The 22,604-nt window shown below is 50.9% G+C and overlaps 1 protein-coding gene across 8 annotated transcripts in view; it reads left to right on the plus strand.

Annotated features, from left to right (window-relative positions):
* LOC140418616 (adhesion G protein-coupled receptor B2-like) overlaps positions 1 to 22,604 on the plus strand; it is a 1,340,408-nt gene that overhangs the window by 1,092,353 nt on the left and 225,451 nt on the right. For all 8 annotated transcript variants that reach the window (XM_072502156.1, XM_072502149.1, XM_072502159.1 and 5 more), the window contains 2 exons: positions 4,211 to 4,314; positions 21,389 to 21,491. In XM_072502156.1, the coding sequence (XP_072358257.1) occupies positions 4,211 to 4,314; positions 21,389 to 21,491 (207 nt within the window). The remainder of the gene's footprint in view (positions 1 to 4,210; positions 4,315 to 21,388; positions 21,492 to 22,604) is intronic.

The following is a 22,604-nucleotide window of genomic DNA, read 5'->3' on the forward strand; positions in this document are numbered from 1 at the left end:
ATAGTATTGCCGGTAGGGTATAGAAAGGAGGTGTTGCGAGTTGCTCATGAGGTACCAATGGGAATCATTATCTTTTGACTGTAATGGATGTGTCTACTAGGTTTCCAGAGGCCATTCCAGTACGTAATAGTACAGCTAAAAAGATTGTGGAGGAGTTACTTAAATTCTTTACTAGATATGGACTACCCACAGAAATTCAATCGGATCATGGAACGAATTTTACTTCAAAGTTATTCAAAGAAGTTATGGCTAGCTTGGAATAAAACAATTTAAATCAACTGCGTACCATCCAGAATCGCAGGGAGCGTTAGAAAGGTGGCATCAGACATTAAAGACAATGTTGAGGGCGTATTGTCAAAGATTATCCAGAGGATTGGGATGAAGGAATCCCATACGACGGTCTGTGTGGGGGGGTTGAATCGGTTCAGTGCAGCTGCGTGGCAAAATCGGAACCAGCAAATCCGGCGCCGTGTCGCTTGCAAACGTGGTGTTTCATATGACGATGGTGAATCGTTGCACCTGTCGCGCCATTTTTGCCGTCTTAAAAGTCCACACATTTCACAACGGCGTTAGCACTTCGTGTCAGAAACAGAGGACCAAAATCGCGTTCTGCGATCAGCCGGAGAATCCCCGTTTGCGCCAAAATTGAGGGCCCCGCCGCTTTTGAGATGCGCCGCCCCCTTATAATGCCGTACTCGAAGATTACGCCGCACGCCGTATGGACAGGCTGAGGACGTCACCGGAGGTCCTCCCCGATCTTCCGCTCCCCGATGGGCCGCGTTCCCGATGGCGTGGAACACTTATGCTTTTTTTTCCATGAACCTGGCATGGCGGCTGTGGAATGAGTCCAGCGCCGCCAGGAGGGCGGGGGTGGGGGGGGGGAGCCGTTCCCCGGGCAGGGGAGGCTTTGGCGGAGGCTGGGGGCACTGGTGGGGCATTGGTCCGGGCGTGGCGAGGCTGGTTACAGTGGGACAGTTTTTGGCAGGCCGGATCCACAGGCCGCCACCATGCGCATGCGCCGCCACGCTGCCACGGACCCGGCAATTCCCTGGCTGTATCCGCAGGTAAAGCCGGGGGTTTTACGCTGCATGGCAGCAAGCCCCCCACCGGACAGAAGATCGGTGCAGCTTTTGTGCTGTTTTTTCTGGTGTAAGATGCCACTGTTCCCACGCTGGCGTCAGCACTTAGTCTTCAAATCAGAGACTCCAGCCCCAGGTTTGGCTCAATATTAAACATGAATTTCAAAATAAAGTTGAGGGATGAAGAAACAAAAAAAATTGCTGAGAAAATATGAAGCAATGTCAAAGGCTCAGTGTCCTCCTCCCCCATTCAGCTCGGCAGCATCTTCCTCCCTATGTCAGCCCCGCAGGGCCTTCCTCCAACACCTGGACCGGCAGCGTCTTCCTCCCCCACCCATCCGGCCGTGTCTTCCTCCCCCACCCGCCCGGCAGCATCATCCTCCCCACCCGCCCGGCAGCGTCTTCCTACTTCAGCCCGGCAGGGCCTTCATCTACCACCTGGCCAGGCAGCGTCTTCCTGCCCTACCCAACCTGGCCCAGCCCAGCCCAGCAGCATCTTCCCCGGCAACAGGTTCTGCCACTCTCTCTACCCACCCTGAAAACTTCTTCCCAGAGCACACTCGCTGTTGGTGTTCCATGCTCTTCTAGTCTTAAGACTGCTCCTTGCTCACATTTACTGCAGATAGGTTCACGAGTAATTGGAGGAGCAATTCCTTTCAGAATGCTTTCCAGCATTTTGGGAGGTGTGCCATGGGTTGGAAAAGCCTGATTTAGAACCAAAAAGGATTGATCTGGACCAAAATTGTTGGTCCTCTGTTGATTCTCTGTTCCACTGGCAGCGCAGCCCAACCCTTGGATTTCTTGATGGTGTGGGGTGGTTTCAATGGGAAATCCCATTGACAAGCGGTTGGAGTAGAGAATTCCACCGCCAACGAGCATCACGTCACCGAGAAACACGTGACTGGGGGGGCCAGAGAGTCCAGCCAGTGATGTTTTTTTTTTAAAGTGGAAAAGCCAGGAACTATGAAGGTCAGCAGAGGTTCAGGAGTTCCATCTTTACGGATTACAAGAGTGTATTGATCATATGGAAAAAAGGATCAAAAAGGCGATTAGAACATTAGACTTTAAAGCTTAATGGCTAGAACACAAAGCAATAGGGTCATGTCTTTCTAAAGCTCTCCGAAACCCAAGTTAAATCACATCTGGATTACTCTATCGATCTAAACATACACCTTAGAATGGAATGCAGCCCAAATTCATTGCAATGTTCCAAGGGTTCCAATGATATGATTATGATGAGGTATTTCATACATTAGGCTTGTTTTACCTGGAGTATAGAAGATTAAGGAGCCATTGAATCAAGCTTCTAAGGATTTTTAAACAAATTAACAGGATAGATAGGGATAGACTTTTTCTGCTCGTGGAGAGTCTAGACAGGGGGGACATAACCTGAAGAGTAGTGAGGCCGTGGAATGCCCTACCTGCTACAGTAGTGAACTCGCCAACATTGAGGGCATTTAAAAGTTTATTGGATAAACATATGGATGATAATGGCATAGTGTAGGTTGGATGGCTTTTGTTTCGGTGCAACATCGTGGGCCGAAGGGCCTGTACTGCGCTGTATTAAGAAAAAGAAATAACCTGAAAATCAGAGCCAGGACAATCAGGAGAGAAGTTGGGGAACATGTATTCACACAAAGTTGATAGTGTGGAACTGTCCACCACAAAAAGCAGTGAATGCTAGCTGAATTAATAAATATAATATTTGGAACCAAGGCTGATATCCTGAGTTAGGATGCAGATCAAGCATGATCACAATAAATAAGGAACAGGCTCAAGATGTAAAATGCCAGTCCTGTTCCTACATAGCTATCCGATTTCAAATTATTAGAAGATCTTTATGTATTTCATATCTAGTTATTTATCAGAGTGCTTTAAATTTGCATACAGCATACCAGGAGAGCAATTCTTAGTTGCTTTTGTCTCTGCTAACCCGTTATTTATGTATGTTGGAGAGATTAGACTTATCGCGGAAGACGCGCTCCAGGTCCTCTCGGAGGTCCCACTGCTCTGACTCCATGGAAATTGCCCAGGAAGTTCGAACCTTTATAGCAATTCCCCTGCTTCCCAGAACCCTCAGAAAAATCTTCACCTCTAAGTTAGACTTGTAGATTTCAGATAGTTCCGACTTACCTATTTGGATAGTTACCCAGGACAGATGAAAATCTAGTCAAACACCTGGGCAGCTAAACAACAAGGTACATTGACACCCCCAACTCTCCCTTCATCCCATAACAATCCCCCAACTACCTACCGAACTCCGACCCTACCTGACTAGCTCCTACTGCCCAACAAGCCCTGTCCTCCCCCTGATCATCCAACGCTCCCCACAACTACCCCTCAACACTCCGTTTCATCCCTCCATCCAATCTAACCCAACTTCACCACCTGGTTCCTCCACCCAACTTGACTATCCCTCGACCTGACTAGCCCCCACCACTGTCCTAACTTGACAACCCATCCTGAACTGACCTGACTACTCCCAACTCCCCTTACCACCTCACCTGCCACCCTATCCACCTACTCACTCAACCACCTGCCACCTTTTCCACCCATTCGCCTCATCCATCTAACACCCTACCATCTCAATAATCTGCCATCCTAACTACCTACCACCCTAACCTCCTACTGTCCTGCCACTACTTGCTATCCTACCCTCTCAACCTCCACCACCCTGCCTCCCTGTCACCTCATCTACCTGCCACCTGGATGGAGTGGGTCCCATTTATTACTTTCCAGCTCTTTCCAGCCTGCCTGTGAGGGTTGGGGTTGAGCGCAGGATGTAATAGTAATTTGATGCTGCCAGCTCTGTAATATTTGCAATTCCAGGGCCAGTGATGGCCATGCATGCGCCCTGCTGCACATTACCCCGAAAAAGATGGTGAGCATGCATACAAATGTACAAGCACAGCATGGTACAAATTAGTCGCCCCATTTTGTTGCGTAACAATCATTGCATTTTGAAATAAATTAATTTAGCGGCATGTTTTGAGGTGTTTTAGCATGACATTGTTATATAATGCAAATATTTATATTATTCTGTACTTAGAGTACACAATTGTGTAAACACGCAAATATTAGCAGTGTTGCTACATTCTGCGAAAATCTGACTTTTTCGATTTACTTTTCAGAGCATGGAATTTACAGGCGTCCCATCTGTCCCGCTAATGATTGGCTGCGGAATTGCCTGTATGGCCCTTTTAACATTGCTAGCAGTATATGCTGCTTTTTGGAGGTACTGTACATAAATCTAATAATTACATGTAAAATACCAATTGTTAAAACTGTACCAGAATGGTATTTCTCTGTGTCCTGTTTACTGTGCTCTGGTTACAAAATAGGAGGTGGAATATTCATTAACTCTGATGAAATTCTGAACATTAACCAAATGTTATAGTAGTTCAGTTAACAAGAAGACATTTTTATGCAGTTGTGACAAAAAAAGAACAGTTTATATCTTTGTTATTCTATTACCTAGTTTTCACTTTCCTTCAAGCTACAGGAATACACATTACAGCATGATGGGCCTGGTTCCTTTCGAACAAAGGGAGTTAAACACATTAACATACATTGCATGCAGACTGACTAGCTTTAAGCCTTTGAATAGCATTTTTTCAATGTTGTCTGCATCATTTCCAACCATTAAATATTTTGCAAAGTGAATGGAGACACCCCCCACTGAGTCGGGGGGTGGCGTGAATCCCGCCCCCGCCGTGTCTCGAATTCTCCGCCACCAGAGATTCGGCGGGGGCGGGAATCCCGCCGCGCCGGTCGGCGGAAATCGCGCCAGTTGGCAGGCTCACCCCCGGCGATTCTCCGGTCCGCGATGGGCCGAGGTCCCGCCGCTGTCAACCCATGCCAGCCAGCGTGGAGTGAACCACCTTTCGAACGGCGGGACAAGGCGGCGCGGGCGGGCTCCAGGGTCCTGGGGGGAGCACGGGCCGATCTGGCCCCAGGGGGTGCCCCCACGGTGGCCTGGCCCGCGATCGGCGCCCACCAATCCGCAGGCGGGCCTGAGCCGTGGGGGCACTCTTTTCCTTCCTGAAGAGACCCCCTCCACTACGCATGCGCGGGGATGCCATGAGCGACCGCTCCCGCGCATGCGTCGCACGGCAAAGTCATTTCCGCGCCAGCTGGCGGTGCGCCAAAGGCCTTTCCCGCCAGCCGGCGGGGCGGAAATCACTCCGGGGGCAGGCCTAGCCCCTCAAGGTGAGGGCATGGCCCCTCAAGATGCGGAGAAATCCGCACCTTTGGGGCGGCGCGATGCCGGACTGATTCGCGCCGTATTTGGCGCCGGTCGGCGGACATCGCGCCGATTGCGGAGAATCCCGCCCAAGCTATCAATTTATTTTTGTTCATTCATGGGATGTGGGTGTCACTGGCTGGGCTAGCATTATATTGCCCATCCCTAGTTGCCCTGAACTGGATGGCTTACTAGGTCATTTCAAGAGGGCATTTAAGAGTCAACCACATTGCTGTGGGTCTTGAGTCATTTGTAGGTCAGACCAGGTAAGGGCAGCAAATTTCCTTCCCGAAAGGAAACAGATGGGTTTTTACAACAATCAACAATGGTTTCATGGTTATCATTAGACTTTTCATTCCAGATTTTTTTATTGAATTAAAATTTTAACATCTGCCATTGTGGAATTCGAACTCTGGTCCTCAGGGCATTTCCCAGGATTTCTGGATTACTCGTCCAGTGACAATACCACCAGTCATTGCATTGCATCCTTCATTTGCGTGATGGACTGGGATGTGTTCACGACTTTTTCACTGCATCTGCTGACCAAGTGGTATATAGATTCTTTAAATTATATAAACTCTAGTTGATGAATATGGAAGTTTAACCCGATTCAAAGACAGTCTTCCAATGTAGTCTATATTTTTTAGAGATCCGTTAGCTTTTCTGTTGTTAATCCTGATGTGTTCAGCCTGTGTAGACTTTCATTCCCAGTTGCTATTCGACACACCTGAATTAAGAAATCGTAGGTGGGATTCTCCGTTGCCCAGCGCCGAAATCGGGAATGGCGATCGGGCAGAGAATAGCTCCCGATGTCAAAATCGTGGCAGGCACTGGTTTCGGGAATCGCGATTCTCCCCTCCAAATCAGCGTAATTGTGATGCGCGTAGTTGTGCCCGCCTTCGCATCTCTTTATCGGGCCCACCCTTGGTACTCCGCCTCCGATGGGCCGACTTCCCGCTGGCGCGGGCCACATGTGGCCTCAACAATCGTGAGCCTGGCATTATGGCCACGGAAAGAGAGGGAGTATGGACAGTGTCCAGCACTGCCATGCGTCACTGACAGTCGTGCCGCTGGCCGGGGGACTTCTGCCAGGGCTGGGGGAGTAGTGGGGTGTAGCCAGGAGATGCCTGTGGGGTCAGGGTGGAAAGGTACATGGTCCAGCACAATAGGCACCACCTTTTTGGGCGCGATCAGTGCGTGTGTGTGGGGTGTAACTGTCCGTGCGGCTGCAGCTTGTCAGTCCTGCGCGTGTCCAGCACAGACCCAGCGATTCTCCCATCATTTTTCGCGTGTTCCACGGGTGTTTCACACGGCGCCGGTTCTAGCCCTTCACCAGGAGCAGAATCGGTGCGGGTGTGGCGTCGATTTTTTTCCGTCGTGGACTCCATGGATGCTCCGTTGACATCAGCACTTAGCCGCAGACATGGAGAATCCAGCTCCTTAGCTCTATGTGCTGTTTAATGATTTAGAATTCCAATTATTGGTCAGGTGCATCCCAATGCAAACTGGGAATTTTGTGGACATTTTAACAGTATCCCTTTGACCTTTCTCCTTGTTTTATTCAATTTGTTGTGCAGCAACTCTCAAAGTCACCCATTATAATCACAACCTTCCCGATTTTAGGATGTTTTGGTTTTGTTTTCCTTTTTGTTTGACTTCACCTCACTTTCTATTGATCCAGTCACCTTTCCCAACTGAGTTGACCCAGAGCTGGTCCTCTCACTGTGCTGTTCCACTCACTAAACTGACAGGTTATGCACTGCAATCTCACCACGAGCGTCCCGTCTGCTTACCAGCTCTTTCTTTGAGCACGATCCCGGAGCTGTGCAATCATCATGCTGTAATTTCAACATTCTCTGATGCTACAAACCCGTTGTGCTCTGACCAAAATATTAAGGAACGTCTCATGCCATGTAGCTCAATCTAATGCTGTTTAGCATGTCATACCTGCTGCCAGGCTGTTTGACCGCCGCTAAACACCATGTCGTGTTTTTGCAATGACATAAAGGCATCAATCATTCATAAGCACGTTGTAGCATTCATTTAAATAGGCACTTGAGAACATATGGAAATGGATAGAAAGCTTGAACACATCAGCAGCAGAAGCATGTGTGCTGTGTTTTACTCACAAGCCAAAGGAAAGCTGCACATCGGCGCAGACTCGATGGGCCGAATGGTCTCCTGCTGCACTGTATATTCTATGTTCTATGTCACACTTCCCTTCTCGCGATGGCATTCTGCTATCCCTTAAAGAAATGCTGCAACACTGCTATCAGGAATATTGCTGTTCAGGGTTACTTCCAGTACAATCAGAAAGAAAGTGATCTTATCAGGAGTTACTACTTTCATTGGGATTGTCAACATTTAGTTTTGTGAAGTCCTTCTTTGATTAAAATGCTGACTGCGGATGACATTATCAGAAGAAACCGACTGGCAAGTATGACTAGGTTTATTAGTATGAGAGAACTGAAGCAATATGCAGAGACAGAATGAAATGATTGTTGGAGACTTAAGTTATTAACCTTATCTCTATTAATGTTAATGAAATAGTTTCTTGCCCCTGGCATCAGGAACTGTTCTCAAACTACTGGGCTCAGCTGCTGGATGTCCAATCTTATCAAACCAGTGTTGAACTCTGTAACTCAATGTCCCCTGATATTATTGTATGGCTCAGCTACGCATTTGATAAATATGTAGAACTAACAACAGTCTATTGTTAAAATATGGAATGAAAATGCTCAGTCTTTCAGTTTACTTCGAGCAGATGGTAGTAAGTTACCAGGTGCCAATTTTATTTCTGCCCTTTTTCATGCTTGTCCAGGAACCACCAAAATGAATATTTCTCTCTGGCAGGATGGTGGGTAATTTTCAGCTATACAGAGAGAACAGACTGCACCAATTTTTTGAGTCACCTCCCACTTCGAACTTGGCAAATTTCCCAACAGACTTAAATCATAGGGTGTGGTCCAACAGAAAAGTTACTCAGTGTTATTTGTGATGGGTTTTGCTCTGAGTTTCCCACCGGCTCTGCTGGAGAGTTCCCACCGCTAGTGAATGACAGTTGGTCACTTTTTTGGACCCTGCGGAGTTTCTCACCGGTTTAGCCCACACTGTGGGCGCAATTTAACCAAAAAGATTCTAAGTGTGAGCGGGAACTGCCGTGAACTACCCGACGCTCGGCCCGGCAAGGCGGTCAAGCAATAAATCATTGTTTGGTCCACTAAACGAGGCCACACCCCTATCAAACAACAGTTGGTCACTTTTTCTCACCGCAAATCATGGTCCCGCCGGCTTAAATCGATCCTGCACAACCAACCCCATTCAGCTTGCATCCGTGCCGCCGAGCCCCACGTTTCGGGAATGCCGACCTGGGCAGACTACTAGAAGAGGTGGAGGCCCTGTTCCCCCAAAGGTCTCGGAGGGTTAGCCGCGGGGCACTCAGTGTCGCCTGGGAAGAAGTGACAACGCAGGGGGATCGGCACACAGTGCCTCAAGAAGGTCAACGACCGACTTCCGGTTGCAGCGATGCGGAGCTAAGCCGCGCGTTTCGGCAGCTCCCGCGAAAATGGACTTTCGGGCTCTCCAAAGGAGCCCCAACTGAGTTTTGTTTTGATTGATCCCGTGTGGGAAGGAGCAGTGAGGTCCCCCCCCCACAATATTTGGCAGGGAGCAGCGGTGGAGCAACGAGGAAAGAGGCCATGGAGCAGAGAACAAAACGAGGGGAAGAAGGCAAGATGGCGGAGGGCGGAGTGCAAGCAGTGTGGGGGCCAGACCAGCAGGAGTTCTTCATGAGATGTGTGGAGGTGCTGAAAAAGGAGGTGCTGGTGCCGATGCTGTTGGCGATCGAGGGGCTGAAGGAGACCCAGACGGTGGAGCTTCGTGAGGTGAACGATAAGGTGAACACCAACGAGGACGATATCCAGGGCCTGGCGGTAAAAATGGAGGCGCACGAGGCGGTGGGCCGAGAGAATTGAGGCCCTGGAGAACAGGTCGAGGAAGAAGAACCTCCGGATTCTGGGTCTTCCCGAAGGAATGGAGGGAGCTGATGCTGGGGCGTACGTGAGCACGATGCTCCATTCGCTGATGGGTGCGGAGGCCTGTCCGACCCCCCTGGAGCTGGAAGGGGCTCACCGGGTCCTGGCGAGGAGTCCCAAGGCAGATGAGCCGCCAAGGGCGATAGTGGCAAGGTTCCATCGCTTCGTGGATAAAGAAAGTGTGCTGAGATGGGCCAAGAAGGTGCGGAGCAGCAGATGGGAGAACGCGGTGATCCGAGTATACCAGGATTGGAGCGCGGAGGTGGCAAAGAGGAGAGCTGGCTTCAACCGGGCCAAGGCGGTGCTGCATAGAAAAAGAGTCAGGTTCGGCATGCTTCAGCCTGCGCGACTGTGGGTCACTTATCAGGACAGACACCATTATTTTGAAACGCCAGAAGAGGCTTGGACCTTTATACAGACGGAAAAACTGGACTCGAACTGAGGGGATGTGGTTGTATATGGGGTTGTAAATATGGGTAAAGAATATTTTGTGGGTGGGATGATGGATGGGGATGTGGGTAGAATTCTGGTTAAAATTCCTAAAATTTCCTTTTTTCCTTTCTGTAGACAAAATGATGATGATGGGGAATGTGGGCGTCGGTCCTCGAGGGAGGTGAGACTCGGGGATGAGGGAACTGGGATGATGGCCGCAACAGGAGCGGTGCCACAGGGGGCGGGGCTGGTTTAGGAAAGCGTGGGCTTTTTTCCCCGCACCAAAAGGGGGGGGGGGTGGAGGAAGGTAAGGAGGAGGAGAGACTCCCACACGGGGAGATCAACGGGAAGGTGGGGGAAGCAGAGGTCAGCAGACTCACGGAAGTAATATGGGGGGAGCAAAAGTGCTAGATGTGGATCGGGGGGGATTCCATGGTTGCTGCTGCACTGTCCGAGGGGGAACTGAAAGTGGAAGAGGTGGTCGGGGCGGGGGTTCCCCACCTGGGGGACTGGAGGGAGTGGGAGGCGCGAGCACGGGACTGGCCTAAGATAGGAGATGGCTAGTCGGCAGGTGGGGGGGGGGGTAACCCCCCAATCCGGCTGATCACGTGGAATGTGAGAGGCCTAAATGGGCCGGTTAAGAGGGCCCGAGTGTTCGCGCACCTAAAGGGACTGAAGGCAGACGTGGCCATGCTTCAGGAGACACATCTGAAGGTGGCAGATCAGGCCCGGTTAAGGAAGGGATGGGTGGGACAGGTGTTCCATTCAGGGCTGGATGCGAAGAATAGAGGAATGGCAATACTGGTGGGAAAGCGGATGTCATTTGAGCCCAAGAACATAGTAGCGGACAAGGGAGGCCGATACGTGATGGTGAGTGGTAGGTTGCAGGGGACGGATGTGGTACTGGTGAATATATATGCCCCAAACTGGGATGATGCTGGATTCATGAAACGGATGTTGGGGCGTATTCCGGACCTGGAGGTAGGGAGTTTGATAATGGGTGGGGATTTTAACACGGTGCTGGACCCAGCATTAGATCGTTCCAGATCTAGGACGGGGAGGAGGCCGGCTGCGGCCAAGGTGCTTAGGGGATTTATGGATCAAATGGGGGGAGTAGATCAGTGGAGATTTGCCTTTGGCCAGAGAATTTTCCTTTTTCTCCCACGTACATAAGGCCTACTCCCGGATAGATTTTTTTGTTTTGGGCAGGGCACTGATCCCGAAAGTGGAGGGAACGGAGTATTCGGCCATAGCCATTTCAGACTATGTCCCACACTGGGTGGAGCTGGAGCTGGGGGAGGAGAGGGACCAACGCCCGTTGTGGAGGTTGGACGTGGGACTGCTGGCAGACGAGGAAGTGTGCGGGAGGGTATTGAAAGATATCTGGAGGCTAATGACAACGGGGAGGTGCAGGTGGGAGTCGTATGGGAGGCGCTGAAGGCGGTGGTCAGGGGAGAGTTAATCTCCATCAGGGCTCACAGGGTGAAGAGCGAGGGCAGGGAAAGGGAGAGGTTAGTGGGGGAGATTTTAAGGGTGGACAGGAGATATGTAGAGGTCCCCGAGGAGGGACTACTTAGGGAGAGACGAAGTCTCCAGATGGAGTTCGACCTGTTGACCATAGGGAAGGCAGAGGCACAGTGGAGGAAGGCACAGGGGGCGATATAAGAGTATGGGGAGAAGGTGAGCCGGATGCTGGCACACCAGCTCCGTAAGAGGATGGCAGCGAGGGAAATAGGTGGAGTCAAAGATGGCAGGGGAACTACGGTGCGGAGTGCTGGGAAAGTGAATGAGGCTTTTAAGGCCTTTTACGAGGAACTATATAGGACCCAGCCCCTAGGGGGAAAAGAGGGGATGCGGTGATTCTTGGATCAGTTGAGGTTCCCAAGGGTGGAGGTGCAGGAGGTGGCTGGTCTGGGGGCGCCAATTGGGCTGGAGGAGCTGGTTAAAGGACTGGGGAGCATGCAGGCAGGGATGGCCCCGGGGCCGGATGGGTTCCCGGTGGAGTTCTACAGGAAGTATGTAGACCTGTTAGCCCCGTTGCTGGTAAGGACCTTCAATGAATCAAGGGAGGGGGGGAACCTGCCCCCGACAATGTCTTTGATCTTAAAGCGGGATAAGGACACACTGCAATGTGGGTCATATAGACTGATCTCGCTCCTTAATGTAGATGCTAAGTTGCTGGCAAAAATGTTGGCCATGAGGATTGAGGACTGTGTTCCGGGGGTGATTCACGAGGACCAGACGGGATTCGTAAAGGGTAGGCAGTTAAACAGTAATGTGCGAAGGCTCTTAAATGTGATAATGATGCCATCGGTGGAGAGAGAAGCGGAGATAGTGACAGCCATGGACGCGGAGAAAGCCTTTGTTCGGGTAGAGTGAGAGTATCTCTGGGAAGTGTTGAGGAGGTTTGGGTTCGGGGGAGGGTTTATTAGTTGGGTTAAGGTCCTGTATAAAGCCCCGGGGGCGAGTGTGGTCAAGAACCGGCGGAGGTCGGAGTATTTCCGGCTGTATCGAGGGACGAGGCAGGGGTGCCCCGTCACCTCTGCTGTTCGCATTAGCAATTGAACCTTTGGCCATGGCGTTACGGGAGTCAGGGAAATGGAAGGGGGTGGTCCGAGGGGGAGAGGAACATAGAGTGTCGCTGTATGCAGACGACCTGTTGCTGTATGTGACTGATCCAGTGGAGGGGATGGTTGAGGTAATGCAGATCCTACGGGAGTTGGGAGGCTTTTTGCCCGAAAAGTCTCCATGTGGGAAAGAGTGAGCTCTTTGTGATCCATCCGGGGGACCAGGGAAGAGGGATAGAGGACGTACTGTTGAGGAGGGCGGAAAGGAGCTTTCGATATTTGGGGATACAGGTAGCTAGGAGTTGGGGGGCACTGCATAAACTCAATTTGACGCGATTGGTGAAACAGATGGAGGAGGATTTTAAAAGGTGGGACATGTTGCCACTCTCGCTGGCGGGTAGGGTACAGTCGGTGAAAATGGTGGTCCTCCCGAGATTTCTTTTTGTATTCCAATGCCTCCCAATTGTGATCACTAAGGCCTTTTTTAAGAGGGTATAGCAGGAGCATTACGGGATTTGTGTGGGCGAGCAAGACCCTGCGGGTAAGGAGGGGGTTCTTGGAGCGTAGCAGAGATAGAGGAGGGTTGACATTGCCGAATCTGGGTGGTTATTATTGGGCAGCCAACGTGGCAATGATCCGTAAGTGGGTGATGGAGGGAGAGGGGGCGGCGTGGAAGAGGTTGGAGATGGCGTCCTGCAAAGGAACGAGCCTGGGGGCGCTGGTGACGGCACCGCTGCCGCTCTCGCCAACGAGGTACACCACGAGCGCGGTGGCGGCGGCAACGCTAAAGATCTGGGGGCAGTGGAGACGGCACAGGGGTGCGACGGGAGCCTCGGTGTGGTCCCCGATCAGAGACAACCATCGGTTTGTCCCAGGAAGGATGGACGGGGGATTTCAGAGCTGGCATCGGGTAGGGATTAGAAGAATGGGGGACCTGTTCATTGACGGGTCGTTTGCGAGCTTAGGGGCGCTGGAGGAGAAGTTTGGGCTACCCCCGGGAAACGCTTTCAGGTACATGCAAGTGAGGGCGTTTGTGAGGCAGCAGGTGAGGGAATTTCCGCTACTCCCGGCACAGGGGATTCAAGATAGGGTGATCTCGGGCGTATGGGTCGGGGAGGGCAAGGTGTCGGCGTTATACCAGGAGATGAAAGAAGAGGGGGAGGCTTTGGAAGAGGAGCTGCAGGGTAAATGGGAGGAGGAGTTGGGGGAGGAGATTGAGGAGGGGCTATGGGCTGATGCCCCAAGTAGGGTTAATTCCTCTTCCTCGTGTGCCTGGCTTAGCCTGATACAATTTAAGGTGGTTCATAGAGCGCATATGACGGGGGCGAGGCTGAGTAGGTTCTTTGGGGTAGAGGACAGATGTGGGAGGTGCTCAGGAAGTCCGGCGAACCATGTCCATATGTTTTGGTCATGCCCGGCACTGGAGGGGTTCTGGAGGGGAGTTGCAGGAACAGTTTCTAAGGTGGTGAAAGTCCGGGTCAAACCAAGCTGGGGGCTAGCACTATTTGGAGTAGTGGATGAGCCGGGAGTGCAGGAGGCGAAAGAGGCCGGCGTTCTGGCCTTTGCGTCCCTAGTAGCCCGGCGAAGGATCTTGCTAATGTGGAAGGAGGCGAAGCCGCCTAGCGTGGAGGCCTGGATAAACGATATGGCTGGGTTTATCAAGTTGGAAAGGATAAAGTTTGCCTTGAGAGGGTCTGCGCAGGGGTTCTACAGGTGGTGGCAACCATTCCTAGACCATCTCGCGGAGCGTTAGATGAAGGTCGGACAGCAGCAGCAGCAACCCAGGGGGGGGGGGGAGGGGGGGACATCGTTCGTGGCGGGGGGGGAGGGGGGGGGGGAAGGGGGAGCAAGAAAGCACATGAATGATCCGGACACTGACATGTACGGGAAGAATCCAATGTACAAAGTTCTGTATTTTATTGACTTGCCATGTTCATGTCTTGCCACGCGAGTTCTTTTTCTTTTCTTTGTTACAGAGGGGGAGGTTTGTTCGTAAGGTGGAAAATGTTGTTATTGAAAAATTCTTTTTTTAAAAAAGGTCAACGACCTCCACCGGGCCGCTCGGGAGGGTTTGAATTGGACCCCGATCACCCCCCAACCCAAAGGGAATGCACCTGGCACCGCCACCACTCAACACCGTGTCCAGATGTTCCCCCGCTCATATTCCCCTTACCCCCCTACTCGCCACCACCCTCATCCCATCATAATCCCCATCACCCCCATATGCCCCAATACCCCTCCTCCCCATACAATCCATCTCCCCAACTACCTGTCCCCAACCCCGGAAAAACCCTGCAATGAATCATGTGGCTAACGATGCCGAGGGAGTCGACAATGTGCTGCAGACGTTGGAGAGCCGCAAGGATTGGCAGAGCCTAATGACACACTGGCAGCCAAGGCTCGTTCCAGGTGTTGCTCCATCCCAAAGTAAACACCAGTGCCCTATGGGCACTGACCAGGAGGGGAGTGACAGGTGTCAATCCGAAGCCATCCAATGGAGTAGCGCCTCTGGCCAACAGCCCCTCCCCCACCACCCATCCTCCATCCGGGTTCCACCCTCCAGACGACGGCGCATTTCGCGGTCAGCACCCGGAACAGGGCATCACGGTGAGACATGTGCCAACGGCATGTGTGGCAGGGCCCTCCGGCCCAGAGCTCCCAGAGGACACCAGCCAGTGGCATCAAAGGCCAGGGGTCACAGTAAGCAGCAGGCTGCCTCCACCTCTGATGTGCATCCAGGGAACAGCAGTAGAGTACGGAAGGAAGCACATCAAGGATCACGGAGAGGGCACAGGTGGGGGGGCAGCACCATTGCAGGGTGGGTAGTTGGGGACACTTCTGAAAATCGTTAAATCTGTTGACCTTGACCAATATGATGCCCCTGGCATTTTCTTCCACAATGTGAGCCAAGACCCAATCCATTCCACATCTCCCTGGAGAAGTCCTGGGTTCCTCCACCTCTCTTCCCCCACCCCCACACCCCCCATCCTCACCATCGCAGCACACCATTGTCGGGTGATGCGTAGGAGCGAGCACTCAGCAGACAGGCAGAGGTCAGACTGTTGAATTCTTTACCCGTCAGTCTGGCCTCAATAAAACTCGAGATGGATTTGTAGGCATAGTATTATTTATTTTTAACCAACTTGCAAGTCTGACTCACTTCTCAGGGACACAGAACACAGAACCAGTCTCCTGGACCCCTTGGAAACAAATGAGGTCCGAGACAAAGGGATCTCTGCAAATACATTCAAATGGCATCAAGTTTCACATACAGATTCCCATAGGTCATCCTATACCCCTCCTGACCTGGCCATACATCCTAATTGGCTCACTTCTCATTCCTTAACCCTGGGCCTCTTGTTACCCAGCATCCTTTTCCCCATCCTCCATCAGACCCCTCCCCCCATCCATGCTTTCTGAATCTCTGTCTCTTATTTGTGAACTCACTACCATCAGACTGGCTTGCATCTACATTACTGTAACTAACATTTGAACTAACTATTTTATATCACATTCGTCATTCCCTCCTTTTATCATTTCATGATAACCTATCTATTCAATCCGTAGCTATGGCCCCTCATCTAAGAAGATTTGTCGCTGCATTTCCAATTCCTGTTGCAGCACTCCATCATCCGCTGCACCCTTGTGGATCCTAACAGCCAAGATTCTAGGGGCGTCTATCTGTTCCAGTGCACCTCGCATTCTACCCATCACGCATTTAAGGATGGCCAGGCCTACAAAGATACACCCGAGTGCCACTGCTAAATAACATGGCCATATTTATCAACCAGTCCTTCCAACCTCCAAATGCCCAGTTACCCCATGGAGCCAGGGTCCTGCATTCCGTCCAGGTGATCCCGTATGTGATCCATAAATTTAGTGATGTTAGCGGTTAGGTCTTGAACTCCCATGATACACTTGCCCTGCACATACCCCACCCTCACGGGCCAGACGATAGTCAAGAGCATACCGGTTCTGCATTGCAAACAACCGCAGCGGAGACAATTCCTTGGTTATTGCCCCGAGGGCTCCCGGGTTTCGGCACCAAATGACAAATGGTGAATTCTTTACCCGTCAGTCTGGCTCACATCTACATTACTGTAACAAATATTTGAACTAACTATTTTATCTCACATTCATCAAGACTATGGCATTGAATGAGGAGCACCAGCGCTCAGCTCTCTGTCGGTTATCATCACCCCCCCCTGTCCTCGACCGTGACCCATTGACAGTTCCAAAAGTCCCATCACCATGGAGTGATGTTACACAGACCCTGGGAAGGTGGAAATTGGGGCGGTTGGTGAGGGGATGACAGGATGATGAAAGGGGAAGCAGAGGTCCTGTGGGTCCTCCCCAGGCTCGTCCTCCTGGTCCGGCGCCTCCTCGTACTCCTCCTCGGAGTTAGCCACATGTACCGCCACCTCATTGCCCCGCTCTGTGCTAGGTTATGGAGGACACAACAGACCATTACAAAGTGGGCGGCCTTCTGGGGGATGTACTGCAGTGCACCACTAGAGCGGTCAAGCCATCGGAACCACATTTTGAGCAGTCCGATGCACCACTCAGTGACACACCGGGTGGCCTCATGGACCTCATTGTATCGGGTCTCTCCCGCATCGATAATCGGCTTCTGTATTGGCATCATTAGCCGTCCTCAGCGGGTACCCCTTATCGCCCAAGAGCCAACCTGCCATCCTGGGGTGGTCCTCGAAGAGGCCAAGGATGTCCAACTGTCCCAGGATGTAGCTGTCGTGCACACTCCCTGGGAAGCATGATCTTCATGTGGTGGTCGCGCACATTCTGGACGTTCAGGGAGTGGATATCATCCTGTTGACGTAGGGTACGTCCGGTGCACGCAGGATGACCTGCATGCCATCTATTACACCCTGGACCTGGGGCGTCCCGTCCCGTAGATGGCAGAGAATCCTGCTGCCCAGGCATCTTTTTGGGCCTGATCCATGTCAAAGTTTATATAGTTTTCTGCCGGATGCACTTGTGGGCAGTAGCTCGTGAGATGCCACACAAATCCCTGCTCGAGCCCTGGAATGATCCTGAAGCATAAAGGTTCAGGGCTGCGGTGACCATGGCGGCCACTAGGAGCGGGTATCCTTCTTCTCCATGTGATGCCAAGTCCACAAATACATGGCACAGGTGCCGCGTCATTCCCTTGTTGAGGCAGAGCCTCCTTCGGCACTGCTGTCCGACATCTGTTTGCCTGTGCACCTTGGGACGTCGCAGGCCCCCCCCTCTGATTCCCTCCCTGGCCTAATGGGCAGTGGGTCCTCAGGGTGTTGGGCAGGGCACTGCACAGGGGTCGCTGTCTCTAGCCTCTATCAACGCTGCTGCCACTGCCTCTTCCGGCATCTGGCCACCTGGCCTGCCAGCAGTACCACTAGGGCAAGTTCCAGTGGGTGCAAGATATTGGTGAGGAATTGGTGAGGGTGTGAGACTGATAACCAGTGGTGTCTTCCACCCTAGGGCCCTTCAGTCCGCCCATTGCTCTTCTCCTCCCATCCGCTTGCCCAGCCCACGCACACCCAGCCGCAGTAGGGGCCACTGCTGACCAGATCCCAGATCCTGTACCCCAGAAACCTGCATATAACGTTGCCCAGACCAGGCACTGGCTCATTCCCCGGTGCACACACCCAGCCTCTTGTCGTGGAAATGTCCCCGGTGCTGGGGTCCAGTCCCTGGGTGTTGGGATGTTGGCCTCTGTATCTGTGGTGTTGCTTCCTGCAGTGTTCAGGCACAGTGTCCAGGCATAATGGTCTGAATGCTAGACAATAACCCCCACGTGCTACATGGGTCGCCTACCCACAGGGATCCACTTGGGTTTTGTGACGTGCTCACTTAACGATGCTTGCAAATGCCCAATTAGCTATAGCCTTCAGTCGTGCGGCCAGAGGCTTCAGTGGTCAGTGGGAGCTATGGCTGGTTGGTGGGGTAGGTGGGCTGGGCCTGGGGTTGCCCCCGGAACGAGACCACACAGTCCAAGGGTTGGCATGGTGGACCCACGGGCACTGAGCCACCCATGTCCCCGCACACCTCCATGCCTAGCCCAGGTCATGGGTAGCCATCCCGCTTGCTCCACAACCTCCCCCCTGCCCAATGGGAGCCCATCCTGACCAAGGCTGGCCAGCTGGTGGCTCCCCCACCTTCCTCCGAGCACCAGGGCAGCAATCCAAGTGCCCAGGGCTGTTTGCCTGTTGAGCGAAGATGACTACTCACCTCTTCTTTCGCTTAAGCACAATGCAGCCATTAAATTGAGTCCTTAGAATTTTTTTCATCACGGAAAAGCTGAACTAGGAGACCGGCTGCCATTTTGAAAGGGTGCCCCAATCTCTAAGTGAGCTTGTGAATCCCCAACACTCCCCACCCAAGTCATCCTCCACATGCATGGGCATTACCAACAACAGTATAAAAGGAAAAGAAAAATCCCCAACAATCTGCATAGGCCCCAAACCAGGAGCAGCGCACAGTCACCAACACCTAAAGTCACCATTAACTCACAAAGACATCCCAATGCCTTTAAAACAGGGGCTGGTTTAGCACAGTGGGCTAAATAGCTGGCTTGCAATGCAGAACAAGGCAGCAGCGTGGGTTCAATTCCCATACCAGCCTCCCCGAACAGGCGCCGGAATGTGGCGACTAGAAGTTTTTCACAGTCACTTCATTGAAACCTACTTGTGACAATAAGCGATTATTATTATTATCAACCTTTGAGTTGCTCAGTCCAATCGGGCTGCCGCCCCGTCTCTCCTGCCGTACCGGCATCTGGTCTCCCGACACCACTTAATTCAAGGTCCGAGCCACAGGAACAGAGGGCTCATTGGAAAATGACACAGAGTTCCAAAAATGAATGAATTAACAGTCACAAGTCGATACACAAAATATTCCAACGAAAATATCGACAAGCTGCAAGCGCAGGCCCTCCACCGTCCAGTCCGGTAGCAGGCCAGCCAAATCCACCCCTTGCCTCACGCCAGGTCAAAGAAGCAGATGGGATAGCAACAATCACAGTCCCAGGCAGTAGCACTCAAGGCACTCCCCTCTCTCGCTCTCTCTCTGGCAGCTCCAGCAGCAGAATCAAGGCAGAAACAGTCATTACCTGAAGCCACACTAACACAGAACTTAGCAGAGGGGGTGAGAAAATCCCCCCTCTTCAGTCCAGTAGCAGGCCAGCCAATTTCCCCCATAGCCTTGTCTCACTCCAGGTCAATGAAGCAGAAGGGGCAGCAGCAGCAAACAAAAAACAGGTTGTCAAACAGTGTTGCAGCAAAAAAAAGCAGGGGCACACAGAGAAACAGTCTGCAGCCATGAGGGGATTCTGTCAATGTGAGGCAATTGCAGGTATTTTGGGTTTATTAATAGCTCCATAATACAAAAGAACACAGCTGAATAGAAAACAATGAGCAATACGTTAAAAACATCTACAGTACACCAAAAACAGAAACTAATGAATCAACAAAAAAACAAAACCACTAGCTTTTAAGCCAGCACACGCCCGGTAGCCCCACTGGGCAGCACGGTAGCCTTGTGGAGGGCAGCACGGTAGCCTTGTGGATAGCACAATTGCTTCACAGCTCCAGGGTCCCAGGTTCGATTCCAGCTTGGGTCACTGTCTGTGCGGAGTCTGCACATCCTCCCCGTGTGTGCTTGGGTTTCCTCCGGGTGCTCCGGTTTCCTCCCACAGTCCAAAGATGTGCAGGTTAGGTGGATTGGCCATGATAAATTGCCCTTCGTGTCCAAAATTGCCCTTAGTGTTGGGTTGGGTTATGGGGTTACTGGGTTATGGGGATAGGGTGGCGGTGTTGACCTTGGGTAGGGTGCTCTTTCCAAGAGCCGGTGCAGACTCGATGGGCCGAATGGCCTCCTTCGGCACTGTAAATTCTATGATTCTATGACAAAGGACAGGCGGAGCACGATTGAGGAGAGAGAGAGAGAGAGAGAGAGAGAACACCACTCACCAACACCGGGAGCGTCCCTGAACTCTCAGTGCACAGAAGCATGAGGGGCAGCAACTGACAAACACACAGCCACTAGACACAAAAAACAATGAACAACAAGAATACAATAACCAACATCAGTACAAAACATTACACAGTAAATCCTTCCCACAGTACCGGCATCCGGTCTTCGGACACCATCCAGTCCAAAGACTGCAAAAGAGAGTTCTTTCTCTTCCACCTTCAGCTCGGCAACATGCCAACCAAAATCCGCCCCTTGCTTCACTCCAAGCTGACGAGCAGAAAGGCAGCCATTAACAGATACAAGTCCCAGGCGTGGCAGCTACGGCAGGCAGGTTCTCTCCTCTCTCTGCCCTGCTAGTAAGTTGTTGCATCAGCAGCAGGCTCCTCTTCCCCTTCATCCAACCGGTAGTAGAGTTGTTCTCCCTTGCCTCAGTCCAGGCTTCAAAGTCTGAAAAAGGCAGCCAGCATCCAAAATAAAACACCAAGTTTGGAAACAGGGTTACAGCCAGAAACAGTAAGAGCTCCGAGAAACACAACCTCCAGCCATCAGCAATTGCACCTTTTGGCAATTACACTGGTGAGATAGTTGTATTCTTAAAGATTGCTGAGGATCATTGGATCAACCTCCAAAACAGTATAAATGGACACAGCTGGAACAGTTTGATATGGGGAAGCAAATGGAAACTGTTACTGTGCTGAGCTGGTCTGATAATAAATAAAACCAGAGAATGCTGGAAAAACCCAGCAGGTCTTGCAGCATCTGTGGAGAGATAAACAGAGTTAATGTTTTCAGTCGATATGACTCTTCAGAGCTTTATTCTATGTTCTGAAAATAAACTTGCTTAAGGTAAAAGACATACTTCAGACTTATTCCTTCACCATATACTATTGGGATTAACAGAGCATAAGTATCAGCATGGACCTGTTGGGGCTGAATAACATCTTTTTTCTATGCTGTAGTTTCTATATAATTCGATGTACATGTTCAACTGCATAAAGGTTTGCAATCAAGCATTATGCAGCGCATACATAATTTATGTGGTTTTGAATAATGTTTCCACAGATTCATAAAATCAGAGCGATCCATTATTCTACTCAACTTTTGCCTGTCTATAATGGCATCAAACATCCTAATTTTGGTTGGTCAAACACAGATACACAGCAAGGTAAGAGCAAAGGGGAGTATTTGTAGCTCAAAGCAATGGTGGTGAAGGAGAGTTATCCAAAATAATGATCCAAGATCTTTACAAAATTCAAATTGATTTTGAAATTCTACAGTTTTATCCCGATTTAAATTTTGAGGATTGCATTTGCTGACCTTTTCAAATAAGTGGAGCTTTAGGCTATGGGGTGCAGTTTACAGGTTTAAAATAAATCAGTGAAAATTGTGCTGCAGTAAGAAGTTTGCATTTGAAAGTTTAGTTTCCAAACTGAACAGAAACCACCAACAACAATGCCAAATTATAATTATACAACCTTTTCCAAGGAGTGTTCGAAAACATTGAGAGAGCCAAGATAATATTATGCCAGATGGCTAAAAGCGTGGTCAATGAAGTGAGTTTTAAAGAGAGTCTTTAAAAGAAGGAAAGAGAGGTGGAGAGCTGGTATGGTTAAAGAAGGAACTTCCAGAGCCTCAGGCCTAGGAAGTTGAAGACCACCATGATCAATCAGTTAAAATTGGGGACACTCAAGAGACCAGAAATAACAGGTGTGTGGATATTTCAGAGGATCGTGGGACCGGAGGAGATTACGAACATAGAAATGGCAAGGCTCGCGTCGGATTTGGAAACAAGGATGACATTTTTTAAATTGAGACATGTCTTGAATGGGGAGCCAATATAAACTACAGGGGAAGGTTGGTTGACGGGACTTTGAGCAAGTAAGGACAAGGCACATAATTTCAAAGGCTATCAAATTTATGAAGAGAAGAATATGGGAGGCTGGCCAGGAATGCATGATTATTCAAATCTAGAGGTAAGAAAGGCATGTATGATGTTTTAAGAGCAGATAAACTGAGGCAGAGACAGAGTCAGGTGATGATTCAAAGTGGATTCTCCATCCAGTCACCCCGCAAACTCGAAATGCGATTGAGTGGAGAATCACAAATGAACCGAAAATCGTGGCCGGCACGGGGCGCCCGATGGAATGCCATGCTCCAGTGCCCCGTCAGCGGAGTCAATAATTCTACTCCACATGTACAGGAAACGCTGCTGGCATCTAATTAATGGGCCAGACCCAGTATTCTCCAGGGCTTCTGCGATGCTTTGCCTCTGCGAGGA

The sequence above is a fragment of the Scyliorhinus torazame genome, chromosome 1 (genome assembly GCF_047496885.1).
Source record: "Scyliorhinus torazame isolate Kashiwa2021f chromosome 1, sScyTor2.1, whole genome shotgun sequence".
Lineage (NCBI taxonomy): Eukaryota > Metazoa > Chordata > Chondrichthyes > Carcharhiniformes > Scyliorhinidae > Scyliorhinus > Scyliorhinus torazame.